Source organism: Neovison vison, chromosome 9 (assembly GCF_020171115.1).
Source record: "Neovison vison isolate M4711 chromosome 9, ASM_NN_V1, whole genome shotgun sequence".
Taxonomy (NCBI): Eukaryota; Metazoa; Chordata; class Mammalia; order Carnivora; family Mustelidae; genus Neogale; species Neogale vison.
Window position 1 is genome coordinate 1,677,708 of NC_058099.1, and position 18,804 is coordinate 1,696,511.

The 18,804-nt window shown below is 65.0% G+C and overlaps 1 protein-coding gene across 1 annotated transcript; it reads left to right on the plus strand.

Annotated features, from left to right (window-relative positions):
• The first annotated feature begins 55 nt into the window (after nt 1-55).
• Nucleotides 56-18,424, plus strand: WDR5 (WD repeat domain 5). Its single transcript, XM_044264518.1, has 15 exons — nt 56-111; nt 834-921; nt 2,906-3,091; nt 3,702-3,810; nt 4,155-4,228; nt 4,609-4,698; nt 4,895-4,984; nt 5,162-5,245; nt 8,610-8,665; nt 11,794-11,840; nt 14,041-14,116; nt 14,863-14,896; nt 15,179-15,253; nt 15,719-15,806; nt 16,827-18,424. Exons 3-15 carry the CDS (start codon nt 3,011-3,013, stop codon nt 16,925-16,927), a joined length of 1,005 nt encoding a protein of 334 aa, XP_044120453.1. The 5' UTR covers nt 56-111; nt 834-921; nt 2,906-3,010; the 3' UTR covers nt 16,928-18,424.
• Nucleotides 18,425-18,804: the final 380 nt, after the last annotated feature.

An 18,804-nucleotide genomic window follows, 5' to 3' on the forward strand; every position in this document is an offset into this window, starting at 1 on the left:
ACGCGCACTGCCGGCGCCCCCCCGCGCCGCCTCGTCCAGCTCGGCCCGGCTCCCGCCCAGGCGGCGGCGACGCGACGCCCCGAGCGCCCGCCCCGCCGCCGCGGCCGGCAGGTAAGCGGGGCCGCCAGCCTGAGGACTGCACCCGGGGTGCGGGCGGGGGCCGACGCTGGCTGCCCCCCCCGGGCCGCCCCGTCGCCGCACGTGTTCCGGCGGGCCAGGCCCAGGTCCCGGCCCAGCCCCGCCAGGGCCCTCCCGGTGCAGGCGCCCCGCGCCCCCACCGCCTGCCTTCCGGGTGCCCGCTCTGCGCCCCTCGTCCGCGCCCGGCCGCGGCCCCGTCCCCGTGCTCGAGTCCCGGGCCCCCTCCCCAAACATCCCCCCACGACCGCCCTGCGGGTCCCGGGGACCGCCCCCCCCAGCGCCCACCCGTGCGGCCGCTCCCCAGCTGCCCCTCCCCCAGCGGCCAGCTGACAAGCCCTCAGCCCGGGGACCGTGACTTCCCTCCGCAGCCCGCGCGCATCTCCCCCTTCCTCTCCGCTGCTGCTCCGAAGACAGACCCCAGACCCCCGGCTGGCGCTGGCCTGGCGCGCGACCCGTCCGCTCTCCTCTCCTGCAGAAACGCCCCCTACCCCGACCTGCTGCCCGCCCTCAGCCCAGCCCGCCAGGCCCCGTGTCTCCCCGAGAAGCGGGTCCCCAGGTGCGGTGCGCCCTCACGCAGCGCGAGCCCCGGCGCCTGCCCTCGCGCCCGCTCCACCTCCCGTCTGGTGTGCCAGAGCCATTTTGGGTGATGGCAGAGTCGCTCCCTGCAGCCTTCTCATTCCGGTTTCCCCTCCCAGGTCCGTTTACCAGGCCCTTCAGACACCCTGGCAGGTGCTGCGCCCGACGCTGCCTCCGAGGTTGGCCCGCCCCCCAGAAGGCAGATAGGTAAGGTCGGATAGAAGCTGGAGGCAGAACCGGTGGGGCGGCGGCACTCCCCCCACTCTTGGTCTGGCCACCTGCGCGTCAGGTGACCTCACCCGGGGCCCAGTCTCTGGCGGCGGGCCAGGAATCTGCATCTGAGAAGCAGTGCCCGGGAGCAGTCAGGTTTGGGAGGCTGGGGGGTGGGTGGTCAGGCTCACCTGGGTGAGAGACCCGTGACTGCAGGCGGGGGGAAGGTGGCATGTGGTCTGGAGGCCACACACGTGTTCCCGCAGCACAGCTGCCTTCCCGGTCGTGGACTCCCCGCAGAGCCGGTGACCTGCTACCCCGCTACCCCAGAGTGTTGATGGAAGGTGCAAGGCTTTTCCCTCTTAAGTGGAAACGGGGGGGGGGGGCGGAGGGCGTTGAGTCAAGAAATTGTCCTTTTGCAGTCCCCCTGATTTTTTGCACGGTCATATTTTGCTAACCCAAGGGACCGCAGATTGGGTTTGAGCTGGGAGGGAGGGGTTTGACCCCTTCTCTGGGAGATTGTTGTGTTCCCGGGTCCTCACCTGAGGGCAGGGAGTCACAGCTCACCTCCTGGTGGGTCTCAGTTTTTGTGTTAAAAGGAGCAGGTCTGCCCCGTTAACCCGGAGGAAGCCTCTTCTGTTCCCACGGCCCTCTCTCCCCCACCCCTCCCTCGGCTCCTCCGGTACCTTCTTCAGATGCTGGGTTCTGTGAAGTCCTTCCGGGCTGTCCTGTTTGCTCCCCGCTTGTCCATCCCACCATGGGGAAGGCAGCACTTGGGTTAGCTGGCACGGCCAGGTCGCACTCGATTGAATCACCAAGCAGCTAGCACTTACTGGGCACCAGCTTTATGCCGGCAGGTCCATCCCTGGGTGCGATTCTGCGACCTGCCCCTCCCCCGCTCCAGCACCTGGGGGCTCTGGGTGCAGCACCGTCCACCCTGGGGTGGGAGTCCTTGCCGCAGGTGGCCAGCCGGGGCCACATCTGTTGTGCTCTGCACGGCTGGGTCGTGTTGTCATTTCCCTCCCCTCCCGTTGGATAAAGACTTCGAGACATGTTCTTTATCGGCGGCTTCCATTTTGCCTCCGTGCGACAGGGAGTCGCGCAGGAGCTTTCAGTGTGGGGCGCCCCGCTAGCATTTACGCTGTAAACTCATCCGCTGAACGGCGGTGCGCGCTGCCATGATTGGATGGGAGCTGGACGGCCAGCGACGTCTGTGAGGACGCCCTGCGGCTCCCCTGTTTCAGAGTCCCCAGGTGTGCTTCTAGGAGGCGCAGCCAGGTTCTGGAATCCTGGGCTCCCGCACCGCTGGCAGCTCCCCTTGTCACGCCTAAACCTAATTGAGCCGCGGTCTCCCCTCCTGCGGGAGCTGGCTGCCGCCCTCCGTCCGTGGGCTTCGGGCCTCCGCAGGAGGCACACTGGCCCCGGTTCTCGCTTCCCGGCTGTGTCTTGCCATCGGCTCGCTGGGGACAGGGCGGCCTTTTGAGCTGCGGGGGTTCTGGAGGCAGCCTTGTGTCTGCACCTGGTGGCAGGGGGCGCGGACCACGGGGGCGTCTGTTTTCGAACATGGCAGCTAAGCTCCGTGGCATCACTTGTGAGGGTTGGACGAGTTCCCAAATTTCTACACCCCGGAGCTCAGTCTCCTGCAGTTTGGGTTGGTTGGGCTTTTTTTTTTTTTTTTGACATTTCAAGGGCTCTTTGAAGGAAATTGCGTTTTGTTTGCCTCCATGGTGCTGCATTCTCCCGCCGAGGATAACAGTAGGGAGCACGTTGAAGGTGGGGCCGGGGATTCCGTCGACAAGCGGGGCCCGGGCCTGCTGTCAGCCTGTGCGAAGGGTTAGGGCGAGTCGGGCCCACGGAGGGACGTTTGCAGCGGCGTGTCCGCTGCAGGGCCCAGCAAAGCAGGCAGAGGTTTTTCATCCTTTTTTCTGGGAAGTAACTTGTAAAATTTGGTTTGTTTATTGGCCTCATTCTCCCGCTGTAGGTTTCGTTAGCAGACAGCTCTTTGCACTCGGGGACCTTGGTGGAGCTGTGAACTCCGCTTCCCGCGTCTCCCTGCCTGTCCCCCTGCCCGGTGGGCTTTAGAGCCATGGCAACGGAGGAGAAGAAGCCAGAGACGGAGGCCGCCAGAGCACAGCCCACCCCTTCCTCCTCGGCCACGCAGAGCAAGGCACGTCCCTGAGGGCTGTGGGGGAACCGCAGGGGGTGCCCAGGCTGCACACTCCCCAGAGAGGCTGCTTCTCAGACTCTGCGTTTTCAGTCATCAACTGCACGCCTAACCAGTGCCTGTTCACGTGCCGGGGCCCAGGCCTGTCCCCTGCGGAGGGGCTTTATCTCCACCAAAGGTCCCTGGTCCTGATCGTAAGATCCTCTGTGGGACCCAGAGAGCCTCCCGTGAAGCCCACTCCCTGGCCCCACAGGTCTGGTGCCCAGGCAGGTTTGCCAACCCCCTTGGTGGACACCAGACCGTACACTCGGGCCTCTGAGTGAGGCTGTGACCTTCAGGCTGTGCTTGCTGCACGTGGTGCCGCAGACGGGGCTTCCGGTCGTGTTGGGGGTGGTGAGGCAGGGGTGGAGGAGCAGGGGCACCGAGGAGGGGGCTGCAGGAGAAGCAGGGCTGTGGACGGGGGATAGCCCCGATGGAAACCCGTCCAGTTTGAAAGGCAACTTCAGAGAGCATAGCAGGCGCCTGGAGTGTGGATTTGGGGCTCAGGAGGTGGGCTGAGCCGGAGGCTGGCACCCTGGTTACTGCCTGATGACTGCCACTGTCTCTTCGACAGCCGACCCCCGTGAAACCCAACTATGCTCTGAAGTTCACCCTGGCCGGCCACACGAAAGCCGTGTCTTCCGTGAAGTTCAGCCCGAACGGGGAGTGGCTGGCAAGCTCGTGTACGTATCTCCAGGGTGTGCGCTCCTGTCAGAGGCCGTCTGCGCTGCCCCTGGAAGCCGGGCCCAGAGGGCGGATTCGCTTCCTGACACTGCCGCGGGGGCATTGCAGCCAGCTGTGTGCCCCTCGCCCCAACTGGGGCCCTTTGCCACTCTGAACTGCCGGCCCTGGGGGCGAGGGGAAGGGGTGGACGGCCTGTGCCCGAGCGCTGGTGGTCCCCGTGCGTGGAGCCTGCTCACGGGGGTTCCCGAGGGTTTCGCACTGTTCCCGGGGCTCTTACGGGAAGCCCCGATGTTGCACTCAGGATGACTGACCACCCCGGTTCCTTTGTCTTCCTTTCTTTCAGCTGCTGATAAACTCATTAAAATTTGGGGAGCGTATGATGGAAAATTTGAGAAAACCATATCTGGTCACAAGCTGGTAGGTATGAGCCCCGCACGCTGAGGCTGGCCACGGGCCGCTGTGGGTCCCCCGGTGCGGGGGGCGGGGCCCATCCCCGGGCTCATCCGGTGGAGCTCTAACCTCCCCATCCCCGCCCCCAACCCCCAGTTATTTGATCGTTGTTTGCTTCCTGTTTTTTAAGCAAATGCTTTTGACCTTCCCAGACAAGTTTCTGCCGGACTGCAGAGAGCACACTTCTGCTTGGGGGGCCGTGTAGTGTCCGCCTATGTGGTCTGGGTAGCCTGAGGGTCTGGATGGTGGAGCCATACGCTTCCTTGTCTTGGGGCGGATGATCTGCCCTTCGCTGGTTCGCCGTATCTGTCCCGTCAAGGTGGTAGCTCTGTGTTTTCACTCCCCAGGGCATATCGGACGTGGCCTGGTCGTCAGATTCCAACCTCCTTGTTTCCGCCTCCGACGATAAAACCCTAAAGATCTGGGACGTGAGCTCGGTAAGCCTCTCCGGGTGCCGCTCCTGGCTGAGCCCGTGCGTGGACGAGGGGCACGGCGTGGGAGTCCGAGGGCAGTCTGGGGACCAGCTGGTCACGGGCGGCCCCACTTGGGGGGAGATGTGCCTTCGGGCCCCTGTGGGCTCGGTGTTGAAATAACCACTGGGGAGTAACTTCGGCTGACAATACTTGGTTTTAGGGCAAGTGTTTGAAAACCCTGAAGGGCCACAGTAACTATGTCTTCTGCTGTAACTTCAACCCCCAGTCCAACCTCATCGTCTCGGGCTCCGTAAGTGCGATGCCTCGGGGTGTGGGGGGCTGGGGGCCTCGGAGTTGAGCCTTGAGTCTTCTCTGCTGTGCTGGGGAGCGAAGGGGGCAGTGGTGGCAGGTCTTGGGTTCCAGAGGACCAGGCATCCCCCCCGCCCCCCCGCCACGGAAGGGCCTTAACCTTTTCCTTTGTCTTCAGTTTGATGAAAGTGTGAGGATATGGGACGTGAAAACAGGGAAGTGCCTCAAGACTTTGCCTGCGCACTCGGACCCAGTGTCCGCGGTAAGTCCCAACGGGCCCTGCATTCCGCGCGCAGGACCGGGTGATGCCCGGGGAGGGGACACGGGGGACCCTGAGAGAGACCTCCCTGTCCTGGACCCCTGAAAGCACAGGTGGGCGAGGGCCCGTTGTGGTGTCCCCCAGCCGAGTCCTACGGCCCAGGTAGGACGGCCGGGCTTGGAAGAGGGCCAGGCATTGGGCAGTGCGGCCCCAGAGACGTGAGTCTGGAGTGGAGAGGGCTTCGGTCCTGGGGTGGCAGCGGAGGAGGTCGGGATGACCTAGCTGAGGCCGAGAGCCCGGGGAGGGTGGTGCCCACGCGTGCGCTGTGTGTGCTCCGCATCTTGCCTGGGGCACGTGCCAGCCGTGTGCTCCACCAGTGTGCGGGGTTTGAGGACCCGTGGGATGGCAAACCTCACCGCTTGACAGTGGCCAGGAGACCCCTCTGTCAGCAGAGGGCCTAGACTCGTTTCTTAGCCAAGTTTGCCTTTTTTTGGAAAGGGGAAGGAATCCTGTAAACAGCTTATTTTTACCGAGCAGATGGTCCTTTTCACTTTCCGAAATCGTGTAGGTGCGTGATTTTAAGCATTTTCAGCCTTGGAAGGGCTTTTTTCCCAGCCGAGACCATTTGCAGAGCCGGATGTGTCGAGGACACGTATCGCACACTGGTTGCCGTGGCCTCGAGGGGCCCTCGCCGCCCAGAATCCCTGCCAGCACTTAGGGCTCCGAGGAAGGCCGTGCGCTGTGGGGACGGGCCTGGTGCTCTGCCCTCCGCGGGGGACTCCCAGTCCAAGGAGAGCACGGCAGCGGCGTGGGCTGGCTCCGGGAAGTGAGCTGGAGGAAGGCCGGGAGGTGCCGGCCTGCGAGTTGGGGGGTAGGGGGTGCGTTGCGGGTCGGACTCCTAGCCTGAGCAGTGGCAGGGTTTGTCCAGTGTTTGTCTCCTACGGAAGTGAGACGTCCTTTCAAGAAAGGCAAACAGGTGAAGCGAGGAGAGAGTCAGACTCCCGCACCCGCGCTGCTCAGCGCACTGCTCGTAGCCGGCCTCGCCTCCGAGGAGCCCTGGTTTTTATGTGTCTTCCGCTGTCTGTCCTCTGAGTGGCGGGGCGCTCCACAGCTGCTGTGCGTCCCCGTGGGACGGTTTCTCGGGCACCCGTGGTGTCTGTCCCCGGGCTCCTGAGGCACACCTGGCTTTCCAGCAGATCAGTCTGGGAGCTGGAAGGCTCACGGCTCGGACTCTGCTGGCTGCCCCGTCCCCGCCCCTCCTCCTGCCTGGGTCTGGCCCCGTCTACTCTTGTCCGGACTCCTGTCCACTTGCCTCATCCTGTGGCCCTCGCCGCAGCCGCGTGGCCTGTGGCTTTTCCTTGTCCTCACCCCGCTTCCTGCTTCGCTGCTTGTGCGGGAGCTCCCTGCTGCCCGGTGTTTGCCCCCACGGAGCTCCAAGTGACTGTCATCCGAGTACGGACTCGGCAGCCCCGTTAGGGTCTGACTTCTTGCCTTTGTTGTGTCTTCATAGTGCTTCTGTTTTGAGTGTGGGGATGGGCCAGGAGGCCCCATTGCCGTTTGCACCTGAGTGTCGGTGGGAGGGAAAAGCCAAGCCGCATTCATTGGTGGGGAGGTCCCGATGCGTTCGGGAACAAGGCAGAGCACAAGGTTGCCATGGTAGCTTCTGGGGACCCGTGTCCGCTCCTTAGTGTCTGGTGCAGTGGCCTTGATAGAGGGTTTTGCAAATCCAAAGAAAGGGACGAACATGGTCGGAGAGATGGCAGCGAGTTCGACGGTCACCTGGAGGGGCTGACGTGGGTGGTCATGGGTAGGTATCTGGCCTGCGAACCCGTCCTGCCAAGACCACCAGTAGGGAGGGACGGACACGGAAGAGCCTCTCGAGTATGTCCTGGATTGCACGTGGAGCCCAGCAGTCCGGCCCAGAGGCTGCCAGCCGGACAGCCGGTGGCACAGCCTGTGAAGTGCCAGGAGCCCGGATGGAGACGTGCTGGGTGCGTGAGGTACTCTGTGGGCGCTCAGCGCCTTCGACGGATCCGTGAGATGGAAGGGAGTCAGGAGGGGCTCGTGGGTGACTTCAACACCAGCCACGTGGTGGGTGGCACTGTAGAGACTTCGGGTTAAATAAAGCCAAGTTCATCCCACTTGTTACCTTGGTGCCATAGCTGCTAGAGAATCGTCTTTGTGGTGGACGGCGCCCCGGGAGTCTAGCGCCCGACTTCTCTGTGTCTCCCGGCGCGTGTCGCCTGCGTCCGCCGAGAGTGCGTCTGCAGTGTGACTCGGGGCCCCGCACCCAGTGCAGCCAGCTCTCAGGTGCTCCTGGACATGTGGCTTGGCCCCTGGGGATGTCCAGCAGAGTCTGGAGACAGTGTGGCCATCACGGCCACGGGCAGCTGGCATCTCGCGAGTCGGGTGCGCTTTGGCCACACGGGCAGCCCCAAGGCCAAGAGCCCCGAGCCCCGAGGAGAGACAGGGCCAGCTGGGCAGTGGCCTGGGGCGGACCAGCAGGCGGCCACAGCCCCACCCCCACCCCGTGCCCCTCGGTCTCACGTGGGAAATGAGCCGTGGGTGGCAGGGAGCGAGGTGGTGTCTGCGAGGTGCTGGTGGTCACGGAGAGGCTCGCCCTGCATGACGTGGGCCCCAGTCTCCGAGTAGCGCGGTGGGCGTGGGCGGGGGACTCGTCTGGCGGCGCGGCTCCTTCGCTCCCACTGGGTCCGGGGAAGGCAGGAAGACGCGCAAAGACAGTTTAGCCCTGAGACGGGGGCTCGTGGGCCGCGGAGGTGTGTGTGGCGATGGGGCCACGGGGGCTGGGCATTGAGGTGACCGAAGGTGTGGGCCGCGGGGGCCGGTCGCGCCGGGCCTTCTTCCGGTGGTTACCCAGCAAGTGAGTTATTCTCTCTCCTGGTTTTTCTTTATTTAACGTGAGGTCAGGCGAGATGGTTTCGGCCAGGTCGCCCTGGTCAGACACCTCCTCGCCACCAGCCAGCGCACGCCTGCCCGCTCGGGCTCTCCAGGCCCGGCCTCTTCTCCCCGGGGCGTGGTCCCTTGGGCACGTTTGTTCCGTTTCGAGAGCACGTTCTGTAGTACGTGATTCTGCTTCTCAAGACGTGTTTGGACTCAGTTTTCCTCCTAAATCCAGTCCTGCGTTGTGAAACAAAGGGCCTGTTGCTTGAGACACCCAGGAAAAGTCACTCCGACGGTGTCGCTCGAGTGTCCGCCAGCATCGGCACGAAGCCGTAGGCCCCGTCGCGGCCAGTGCGGGCGAGCGGGGCGTGTCTGTGGGGGCGCCCCTGCGCGGGACGGCACTCGGGACGCAGTCTGCGTTGGCCACTTGGAAGTAAGTGTCTTCTTCTCCCCACTCCGTTCCTAGGTTCATTTTAATCGGGACGGATCCTTGATAGTGTCAAGTAGCTACGATGGGCTCTGGTAAGTGAGGACGTTCACGTCCTTTCTCAGCGTGCGTTTGTTGAAGGGTGGTGTTCGGGCCTCTGGGGACAGCCACGAACACGGGGCAGGGGTCTGCTGTCGTGGGCTGCGGCAGGCGGACGGACGTGGGGCCGGAGGGGGCCGCTGGCTCAGGGAGGCCGGGGGCGCTCTGGCTCCAGAGTCTGCTCCTTGTGGGCGTGGGGGCGTGCGGGCTCCGGAGCCGCCTTGCATCCCGCGGGGGATGTGGCGTGGAAATGCCACCACAGAGGGACACGGTTCCCCGTGGAACGTCCAGCGTGGCCTGAGTGAATACCGCTGTGCAGCTCGGGGCTCGTCAGCGGAGCGCCGAGGGCTCTGTCAGAGGCACGAGAGAAAGTGTCGAAGTCCGCGTCAGCCGACATCGGCAGACACCGGGCCGGGGCCACGCGAGGAGGCTGGGCCTGCGGGGGGCCGCCTCCTGCCCATCCCGTGCGCCCCCTGGGAGGAGGCCGGTGGGCAGTGGCCAGCGGCTGCAGGATGCCCCGAGAAGAGCTTCCCGGTGACAAGGGAGAGCGAACGCGCGGCTAGAATTCGTCCGTATTTAGCAAACAGGAAACGAGAAAGAGGAAACGGAACAGAAAGTATCCAGTAAAAACGCCGCGGAAGGGGGGAAGCGGCTGCGCCGGGCGTCACAGTGGCAGCTGGACACCCTTGCCGCAGGCCGTCACGTTGCCTGAGAAACCTTCTGCCTCTTGTTCTCAAGAAGCAGAGCACAGGGAGGGCGAAGGTTTGAAGCCGACGGGGGGCGAGCGGTGTCGGTGGGCAGAGTGCACAGTCGGGTGCCACAGTCGGGTGCGTGTCACCGGGGCTTCTGGACGGAGTGTCCCCCGAGGGGAGAGACGCAGAGCGAGCCGCGCACAGCTGCCGGGAGGGGCCTGTGCGCTCCCGTCGTCCAGGGCGCACGCGGGGCCTGGGGCCGTGAGGGCCACGAGGCAGCAGGCGTCGCTCCTAGACGTCGCCTGGAGCGTGTCCGGGGCTCGGCTGCGTTTGCGGCCTGTGCTGTGTCCTGCGAGCCTGGACCGATCTGGGGGTTGTCTGTGGACGGGCTTTGCAGACCTTCTAGAGAGGAGGGAGAAGGAGAGACACGTGAGAAGGCTGCGTCTTTACTGAGGCCGGCCTGGTCTTTAAGGCTTAGGAGCTCCGGTAAGGAAGCAGGGAGGATCAGCAGGGTGGAGGCCGGAGGAAGCGGGGAGCAGGGCACGTCTGGGGCGCTCCCGTTCGCTGAGTCAGCCGCGGAAGGTCTGCACGCGGTCGGGCTGTGAACTCCCACTGGAGCTGGGCCGGATCCCGCACGCCCGACGCTGGGAAGCTGTTCCGGTGACCACAGAACAAGGAGGGGCCCTGACTGACGCACCCCGTGGGGCTGCCTGACCCTCCACCCCAAGCCCTGCAGCGAGTCCAGAAAGAGATCCAGGCTTCGCTGGGGAATATCGGTGCCGGAATTCCAGAGGAGCCGTCGGGCCCAGCAGCGCCCCGGGGGTTTCTCAAACACTGAGAGGGTTGTCATGGCGTGATGGACATCCGGAAGTCTGTAATCTGGTGAATGGTGTCTGCGATGTGTCACCGGCAGAGCCCAGACAGGCGCTTGCGAGGACCTGGCAGCCACCCCTGATGGAGATTCGAGCGGAGGACGCCGGTGGGGCAGACTGGTCACCTCACCGTCACGCGCTGAACCCGTGTCCAGTTAAATGGGGAGCACACCAGGCCCCTCTGCCCCTCGTTTCATGGGGTTGGGAGCTCCTGGCTAACGGGATAGAGCTTTCTCTCTTCCAGAGGGTCTGTGTTTCGAGTTAGGAGCCGTGGACACAGCGGTTGACCAGCACCGACTTTAGCCTCCCGGCAGTGCCGTCCCCACTCGGCAGGAGGGGAGCCGAGGCATCTGAACTCGCTGGTTGTCCTCCCAGCGCGGGTGGGTGGGTGGCAGCCAGGATCTGTGCCGCACGCGGGCTCTGTGCCCCAGCTCCGAACCGCTGGGCCCTGCTGGTTACAAAGCGAGACTGAGCGGGGAGGGGCAGGTGCGGAGACGGACGGCCTTCCTTGGTCCCGGGCATTAGTGGTTCGCAGGTGAGCAGGGCAGCGGCAGGGAGGTGCGGGAACTCAGGATGCGCCTAACGCGGAAGGGGACAAGGACGTGGAGAAGGTGACGAAGTGTGACTGGAGGACAGGGAGCAGTGAGCTGGGGCTTGTGGACACGTCCCTGGTGGGGACCCGCCCCCTGCCTGGCAGACGGGGCAGTTCCACAGAGGGGGCCCCCCACAGCCTTTCTGCAGTGAGAGGGTGCGGACTGCGGGCCTGGAGGGCACGCGTGAAGCTGGTGCCGGGAGGGGGAGGACTGGAGGCCGGGGGGGTGGCTGGGGCCTGGGCAGCAAATCCAAGGCTTGGGCCCTAGCACCCAGCCCTGACGTGTGCTGCTGCAGGACACGACACAGTGCCCGGTGCCGGGGTCCCTCCCAGAAGAGGGGCGTGGTGGGGCAGGCAGAGCGCAGCCAGGCGCAGGAGCAGACTCGCCAACCCCGCGCCCACCCCCAGGCCCCCCGCGGTCAGGGAGTCAGCTGTGCGGAAGTGTCCCCCGTGGCCAGCGATGTGGGATTCCGGGCCAGGATGTCCCCTGGCCGGGGTAGGCAGGTGCAGGGTCACCCTGTGAGCCGGTGTCCCCGCTGCTGGGCCTTGGCGCAGACGGCCAGACACTCACGCGCATCTGCTGCTGAAGCCACGTCCGCATGGACGGAGGTCACCGACACGCCGGAACCGGCACGTCTGTCTCGGGCAGCAGCTCCTTGAATACATTCTCTTGCCCCTGAACTAGAGGGACGTCCAGAAAATCCGTATGGTACTGTGGTTCTGTGGAAACAAGCTGGAGTGTTTGCGCCGGAAAACAGGCTCCCAGCGCCTTCCTCCCTGGCCTCCGTTCCCATCACGGTGGCCAGGCCCCTGTGGGGGGGCGTGAGGGCTGCTGCTGAAGGAGCAGCCGGGAGCTGAGACACGCCTCACCGGGCTTTCGTCGCCACGTCCGTGTTCGCTGGGAGCCCACGTGCCTCCAGTGGCTCCTGTCTTGCTTTGTAAAAACTTGCTGCTGTTTTGCGTTGCAGTCGGATCTGGGACACCGCCTCGGGCCAGTGCTTGAAGACGCTGATCGGTGAGTCCCCCGCGTGGGCTCTCTGGCGGGCTGTCCCTCCCAGTGGTGGTCGCTGTCCCCTCCTCCGTCACGTGGGGTTTCTGGGAAGACGTGCGCAGACGCAGACGTGCTGTCTGCGGTCAGCCCTTACTCGGGACTGCCCGGCCGTGTCCTCAGCCCCATGAGCCCCTCAGACCCTCTGCCTGCACTTGGCAGACCCCTGGTGGGGACGCCCCTTGCATCACTCCTTGAGCACACGGGATGAAGCCCAGCCCTGAAGTGAACCCCGTTTGCTGGTGTGTCACGGACACTGGGGTCTCTGCAGACGGACGGGGGTCGGTCGTGGAAAGACAGGTGTTTGTGTGGCCAGAGGGTGGGTGCTGAGCCTGTGGAGGGCCCCGAGCCCCTGAAAGTGATGGGGAGGCAGCCCTGGGTTTTGAGAATCCGCCGGGAGGGTCCCCGCAGTTTCAGGTCAAGTGTGAAGCAGGGTAGCTGGTAGAGCTCCGGGTGGTGGGCCGGGGCAGGGGTGGCGTACGCCCTGTCCAGGAGGTGGCGCCCCTGAGGCTCCGCAGCCTTCCCTTGGGCCTCGGGGACACATGTGGCTTTATACATTGGCTGGGGCCACCTGGGGCCGCCACAGCAAAGCACCCCAGCTTGGGCGACTTACCCAGGATTTTTCCCTGCATCCTGGACGCTGGCTTCCGAGACCCAGGCGTGGGCAGGCCTGGTTTCTCCCGCGGCCTCTGCTCGACGGCCCTGCTGTGTCTTCCCGTGGTCGTCTCGTGGGCGTGCCCCCGGCGTCCAGTCGTTTTCTCTCGTACAGACGCTGTTCAGACTGGAGCAGGGTCTCTGTAGCAGCCGCATCCTAACCGAGTCCACCCTTGCGAGGCCTGTGTCCGTAGGGAGCTGAGCTGCTGGCGTTGGGGTTCCAGCACGAGAAGTCGGGCAGGGATGCTGTCAGCCCAGGGCTGGCCTTTGTGCGGTTTTTGCTTCATGAGTCCACGCTTCTGATGAAGTGACATACGCCGAGTCCGTGGCCTCTGTCCCCAGAGGCCGTCACAGCCCCCGCGGGAGCTGCCCGCTGCTTGCTGTGTCCAGCGCCGTGGATGTTAACACGCATCCTCGCGGCCTTCCACCCCGCAGCCGGGCAGGAAGCCCTGGAGGGGCTCGTTAGCTCACTCCAGGCTGGCAGCCGGCAGGTACCCGCGCCAGGCCTCAACCCCTGCAGCGTCCACGGGAGGGAGGGCAGTGCGAAGCCGTGTTCCCAGCCCGTTCGTAAAGTCAGGTCTAGGGGGTTAGAACTTCGCGGACCCTGTGACACTTTGGTCCTGGCGCTTGGGTCGGAAACACCAGCACTACCTCCCCTATCGGAAGTTGGGGGCCTGCCTTCCTGGTGTGGCCCCTGTGCCCCGAGGAGGGCCCTCTGGCCTCACGCCTTCTCATGTGCCTTTGCAGTGTCTGGGACGTGTCAGAGGGAGCAGCGGCCCCCGGCGTGCGGTGGCCAGGTCCCTCGAGGTGGTAACGCGGCTGCCGCTCCCCTGCTGCGGCACCAGGGTGCACGGCCCTGGTTCTGTCCTTCTCACCTGGGGGGAAACGCGCTCCTCCCGATGTGAGGGTCACAGGGCTGTCACACGGCTGCATGTGCTGGCCTCGCCCTGGGCAGCCCCTGGCGGTGGCTCTTACCGAATTCCTGGGCCGCCCAGGCTGAGCTTTCAGACCGAGTGTAGAAGCCAGGGCGCGGTGTCGTGCCTGCAGGGTGGTTTCTAGACGGACTTCGCAGACCTTTTGCTTTAATTAGGCAGCAGAGAACATCTGAGCTGCCTCACCCGAGTCCTTTTTTCCTCAGCGGTGATACTTTCTCAGTCCGGTGGGGCGTTTGCAGACCGTTTCACATGAGGAAATTGACCCCATGTTGGCGGAAGGCCGGGCACCCCGAGTTTCACTGGCCGCAGGCCCTTTGTTCCTAAGCCCTCGTGGCAGAGGGGGTGGTCGGGCCCCCGTCAGGGACCCGAGAAACATCGAGGAGAACCGGCCGTGCCAGGGACGGGCGAAGGGAGGTGTGCTGGGCTCCTTGGGGACCCGTTCTAGGTGGCGGTGTGGGCACCGGTGGCAGCGTCCGCACTCGGATGGCCCCGTGTGGTGATGGGAGGCTGTTCTCTCCGCCCCCCCCGGGCACAGGCCCGGCGCTCCTCCCGTCAGCCCGTCTCTGCTTCCCGCACAGATGACGACAACCCGCCTGTGTCCTTTGTGAAGTTCTCTCCAAACGGCAAGTACATCCTGGCCGCGACCTTGGACAAGTAAGTGCCACCGCCTCCCATGGGGTGGGGGGGACGTCACTCCTACCAGGGGCAACGCTGGTAAACATGAGCGGTTTAAGTCCTGTGCGTGCGTGGGCCGCGCTTCCGGTGGGTGTAGGCTTCCGGGGTGCGGGTGCCATGCTGGGGGCCTGGTGTCCAGGTTTCTTGGTGGCCACCGTGTGGCCAGGGCGGCTCCTCCTGCTGGCCCCCCGTCTGCAGGAGTGGGGGCAGGGGCGGCCTCGGAGCAGCTCCGGCTCTGCCCGTGAGCAGCTGGGTTTCACCCCAGCAAACTCTGGTGCTGGTTTTGCCCCCTCTGGGCAGGCCTTCAGGCTTTGGCTGCCCCGTGTGCACTTCGGGGGGGTCTCTGGGGACCCGCACCTGGCCCCGAAGCTTGCCAGAGGGCCCCGCGGCTGGTGCTTGTCGGGGCCTCGGGAAGAGGGAATTCCCGCCCAGGGAGAGGGGGGCTGGTTTGTGGCCATGAGATCGGGTCTGGACGTTTCCGTTTCCCTCTCGGGGCAGGAGCCAGCCACGGGCTGATTCCCGGGGGCCCAGCAGCCTCTTCGTAGCAGCAGAGCCGTGTGGGGTTCGCACACTGTGCTCGGACGGGTCAGAGGACGTGCCCGCTGTGAGGGGCCCCGGGCTTGCCAGGGGTGGGGCTCAGCCCTTGGCTTTGCTCCACACGTGGGCGGGCGCACAGTGGGGGCGGGGACTGGGGATCAGTGACTCCCCCCCTCTCTGCCTTGTAGCACGCTGAAGCTCTGGGACTACAGCAAGGGGAAGGTGAGTGCTGGGGCAGGGCCGAGCCGGGGTCCGAAGCAAGAGGGGCTCCCAGAGCCGCCTCCGCTGGGTCGGCGTGGGGCGTGTCTGTCAGACTGGGGAGTCCGCAGCTCGCTCGGCCGCGGGGAATGCTTCCGCCCCGTGGTGAGGCGCTGAGGGTGTGGGGGGCGCTCTCAGGGCCAAGGTTAGTCGGCTGTGAAATGCCTGCTCTCCAGACGCCCAGAACCGTCCACAGTGCAGGGAAATGGGGACTCCATGGACACTCCGCTCCCCTTGCCTTTGCAGTGCCTGAAGACGTACACCGGCCACAAGAACGAGAAATACTGCATTTTTGCCAATTTCTCAGTCACTGGAGGGAAGGTGGGTTTTCTGCAGGCTAAGGAGCTCCTCGCCCCGCCAGCTGTCCCTTCTGAGCGGTGACCCCATCGCCGGTTGGCTTGTGTGCCTGGGGCGTTCCTCTGTGCCCACAGCAGGGTACCCGTCACCGGGTTGGTCGTCCTCTCCCTGGCGGCGGCCGAGGGCGCAGCGTTGTCTCCGCGAGGCTCTGCTGCCCAGCCCGGGACCCTATTCACGCGCTCGCCCCGCTGGGACGTGACTTGAGTGGGTGGTGGCGTTCGGCAGTACCGGACGTGACTTCGAGAGAGTGGCGATTCGAGGAACGATTTCGGTCCCAGCGGGCTCTGATGGCCAAGCGCGGCCTCGCGGGCAGTGCGGGGAGAGGGAGCGTCAGGGCGGGTGTGGGCGGGTGTGGACGTGCGGGGAGAGGGCCTCCTGCTCACGAGCCTGCTCTGACCGGGCTTTCCTCGTCCGTCTTCCTGTTCCCAGTGGATCGTGTCTGGTTCCGAGGACAACCTGGTGTACATCTGGAACCTGCAGACCAAGGAGATCGTACAGAAATTACAGGGCCACACAGGTGAGTGCGGGCCCCGGGCCGGCCGCACACCCACGTTTACACAGCCAGGGTGCGTTGTCATGCCATCTGCTTCTCGTCTTCCTCGGCCTCCTGGTGGCCCAGGGGATGCTGCTCGTTCGGAGCGGCTAGCCCGTGGTTTTGTCCAAGTTCCCGTCTGGCCAGGGCCGGGGCTGGCTTTAACGTCTCTTCGTGGCCATCTCCCTGGCCTCAAAGTCCACGTAGGCTCCGTGTGTGGACGTGGCCCATGTGTGTCCCGCGTCGAGACCGGCGTGGGTCCGAGGACGTGCACCGTGGGCGAGAGGCTCTGTCGCTCTCATGGTTCTGACCCACCTCTCTGGGGGCCTGTGCTTCTGCACTGAGGGCCGCCTGTGTTGGCACCTCTGTCCCCTGGAGGCTGCCCCAACCCTGCCTACTCTCGGGGAGGCCGATCGTTGGGTCCTTTGAGTGCGCTGCTCCCTCCCGTACAGCCACCTCCACCCCCTGGGGACGCAGCCTCGACCTGCAGGTCAGACGCCACGTGGCGTGGTCTGCCCACGTAAATAGCTCCTTGGGAGCAGCCCCGGCCTCGGTTGCTGCCAGCCCCCCCACCACTTCGTAGCTGCTGGGAGGTGGGGACTTCCTGGTGAGGCAGAGCCTGCCCTGGGGAGTGTGCCTGGGCCCAGCGGGGTGTGTGTGTGTGTGTGTGTGTGTGTGTGGCGGGAGCATGGGTTCTGGTCCCCGTGCGAGCGGCAGGCTGTCCACACAGCGAGACCCGTGCTGCGCTCTAACCACTGGGGCCCGCTGCGCTGGGTGCTGGGCCGGGCTCCCGAAGCCGGCCCTGCTGGTGCTGCTGCTGCCCCCGGTGCTCGCGGAGGCAGCTGCGTCGTGCGCCCGCCACCTTCCCAGTGCCGGGGCCGCCGCCGTGCGCCTGCTCCCGGGGGTGGGCGGCCGTGACGGGGGCCCTGGGGGCGGTGGGAGCGTGACCCTGGGGCGGCGGAGCAGGGCTGCAGCAGGCCCACAGGGCTGCGGTCTCGGTTGCAGACGTGGTGATCTCCACGGCGTGCCACCCGACGGAGAACATCATCGCCTCGGCGGCCCTGGAGAACGACAAGACCATCAAGCTGTGGAAGAGCGACTGCTAGGCGCGGGCGCTGCGGGCGGGCGGGACGGTGGCCGCGGTCCGGCGCCGCGTCTGGAAGGGCGCCCCTGCGTCTGGGCTGGGGGTCGGGAGGGGCCCGGATTCGGCCGCCTCTGAGGACGGTGTGGCGGGGAGGGGGGTGCGGGGGGGTCTCCCACCAGAAAGTTCTCGAAGTCACTGGTGGCATTTCCTGCCGATCCCGCGCTCACTGTCGGGGGAAGTTTCTAGTCCGTGTTGTGTTCAAATAAGAGTCAACAAGAATTTTTAATTTTTTATTACAGAAGAGTGAAGTTCACTTCATCATGAGTTGTGTTTTTTTCCAGTAAACGTTCTGTACCTTCTTCGGTATCTAACCCCCCGTGCAAGCGCTGTGAGCCCCGCGGCGGCCCCCTTGTCTGTTCACAGACGCCCCGTGACGCGGTCCGGGCCACTGGTTCCTGCTGTAGTCGTGCCCAGTGTGTTCCAGTCTTTCTGGAAAACGCAGAACACTGTAAGGTTATCTCCGTGTAAAAGCCCTTTGTGTGTGGGAGTTCGTGGTCCCCGGCCCACAGCCTGGCGTCGCGCTTGTAGCTCCCCACGTCCCCCGCTGGCAGCCCTGGTAACAAGGGGGCGTGGTGGCACCGCCGTGCCGGCCTTCTCCTGCCGAGCCCCGGTGCCCTTGGACCGTTTTGAAAAAGTCTCCGAGGTGGCAGGAAGTTGAGGACGCCTGCGGGAAGGACTCGGCTCTCCCTGTAGGTCAGTCGTGCATCGGGGCTGGGGACACCCTGGGGACATGCAGCTGGAGAGGAGTTAGCCACCGGCCATGTCCTGCCTAGCGCTGCCGCGGCCCAGTGTGGGCTGCGGAAGTTCGGGCCCAGTGCCGGTCTGGGGACCTGCAGGCTTGCTAGGGACCCTGGGGCCAGCCGTTGGGTGCTGCCTGGCCCGGCGTGTGTTGTGGGAACCTGCGGTGGTGTGGCTGCTGGTGACGGTGGAGGGAGAGCGGGACCGGCGCCGGGATCGCCAGGCCTGGGGCCCAGTCTGTGGCCCAGCCCCCCTCTTCTGCCAGCACCTGGTGGCTGAGGCTCGGGCTCTGCCAGTGTGGGGTCTGCAGATGGAGCTGCGCCTGCCCTGCCTTTCCTGAGCCCTGCGTCCTGGGAAGGGGTCCTGGGGCTGTCCTCGGTGGGCTTCCGGGACCCGCTGCAGGAGCCGCTGTCCCGGGGCAGTGCTGAGCATTCCAGTAGAAGGTGTGCGGACCCAGCTTCCTTCTGTTTCCCCGGCCTCTCCCGGAGGTGGGCTGCCGCGCGGCAGCGACAGACGATCAGCGCGGGAGCCTGGGGGGCTGCTTTGCCATGTGTTTTGTAGGAAGCCCGAAGGGGTTAGGCCCAGCCCTAGGAGCAGAGGGTGTGGACGTGAGCTCTGTGCCGTTGGATATAGTTTATTTTTTCTACGTTTGAATTCTCTGTTGTAGATTTGTGTACAAATACATTCTCTCTTTTAAAAATAAAAATTTTCATGTCTTGTACATTTGTCCGGTAAGACTTTCTCACCTTTCTGAATGTTGAACGTGCAGCTGTTCCCGAGGTCGGGGGAGGGCGGTCACGACTGGGAAAGCTGGGGTTACTGAAAACACCGTTTCTTACTGGGAAAGTCCCTGCTTGTGCTCGTTGTTGACCCGTTGACACGCAGGGAGGAGCCCAAAGCCCGGGTGGCCCGACGCTGGCCTTCGGGGGACTGTCGTCCGTGTGATCATCAGGAGGGAGAGACTCCAGCGCCCAGGCCGTTGCAAGCTCACAGCCTTGCTGTCTGTCGGTCACTTAAACAAAGCTACTTCCAAAAAGATTGGCTTAGAGAAAGCGAGCGTCTACGCGGGCAGAGGGAGAGAACGGCACGCAGGCGCCCCCC

Coding starts and splice junctions, on each gene's coding strand:
- WDR5 (XM_044264518.1), top strand. CDS start 3,011: ATGGCAACGGAGGAGAAGAAGCCAGAGACGGAGGCCGCCAGAGCACAG. Junction 4,229..4,608: donor CCATATCTGGTCACAAGCTG/GTAGGTATGAGC, acceptor TTCACTCCCCAG/GGCATATCGGACGTGGCCTG. Junction 14,117..14,862: donor CTGGCCGCGACCTTGGACAA/GTAAGTGCCACC, acceptor TCTGCCTTGTAG/CACGCTGAAGCTCTGGGACT.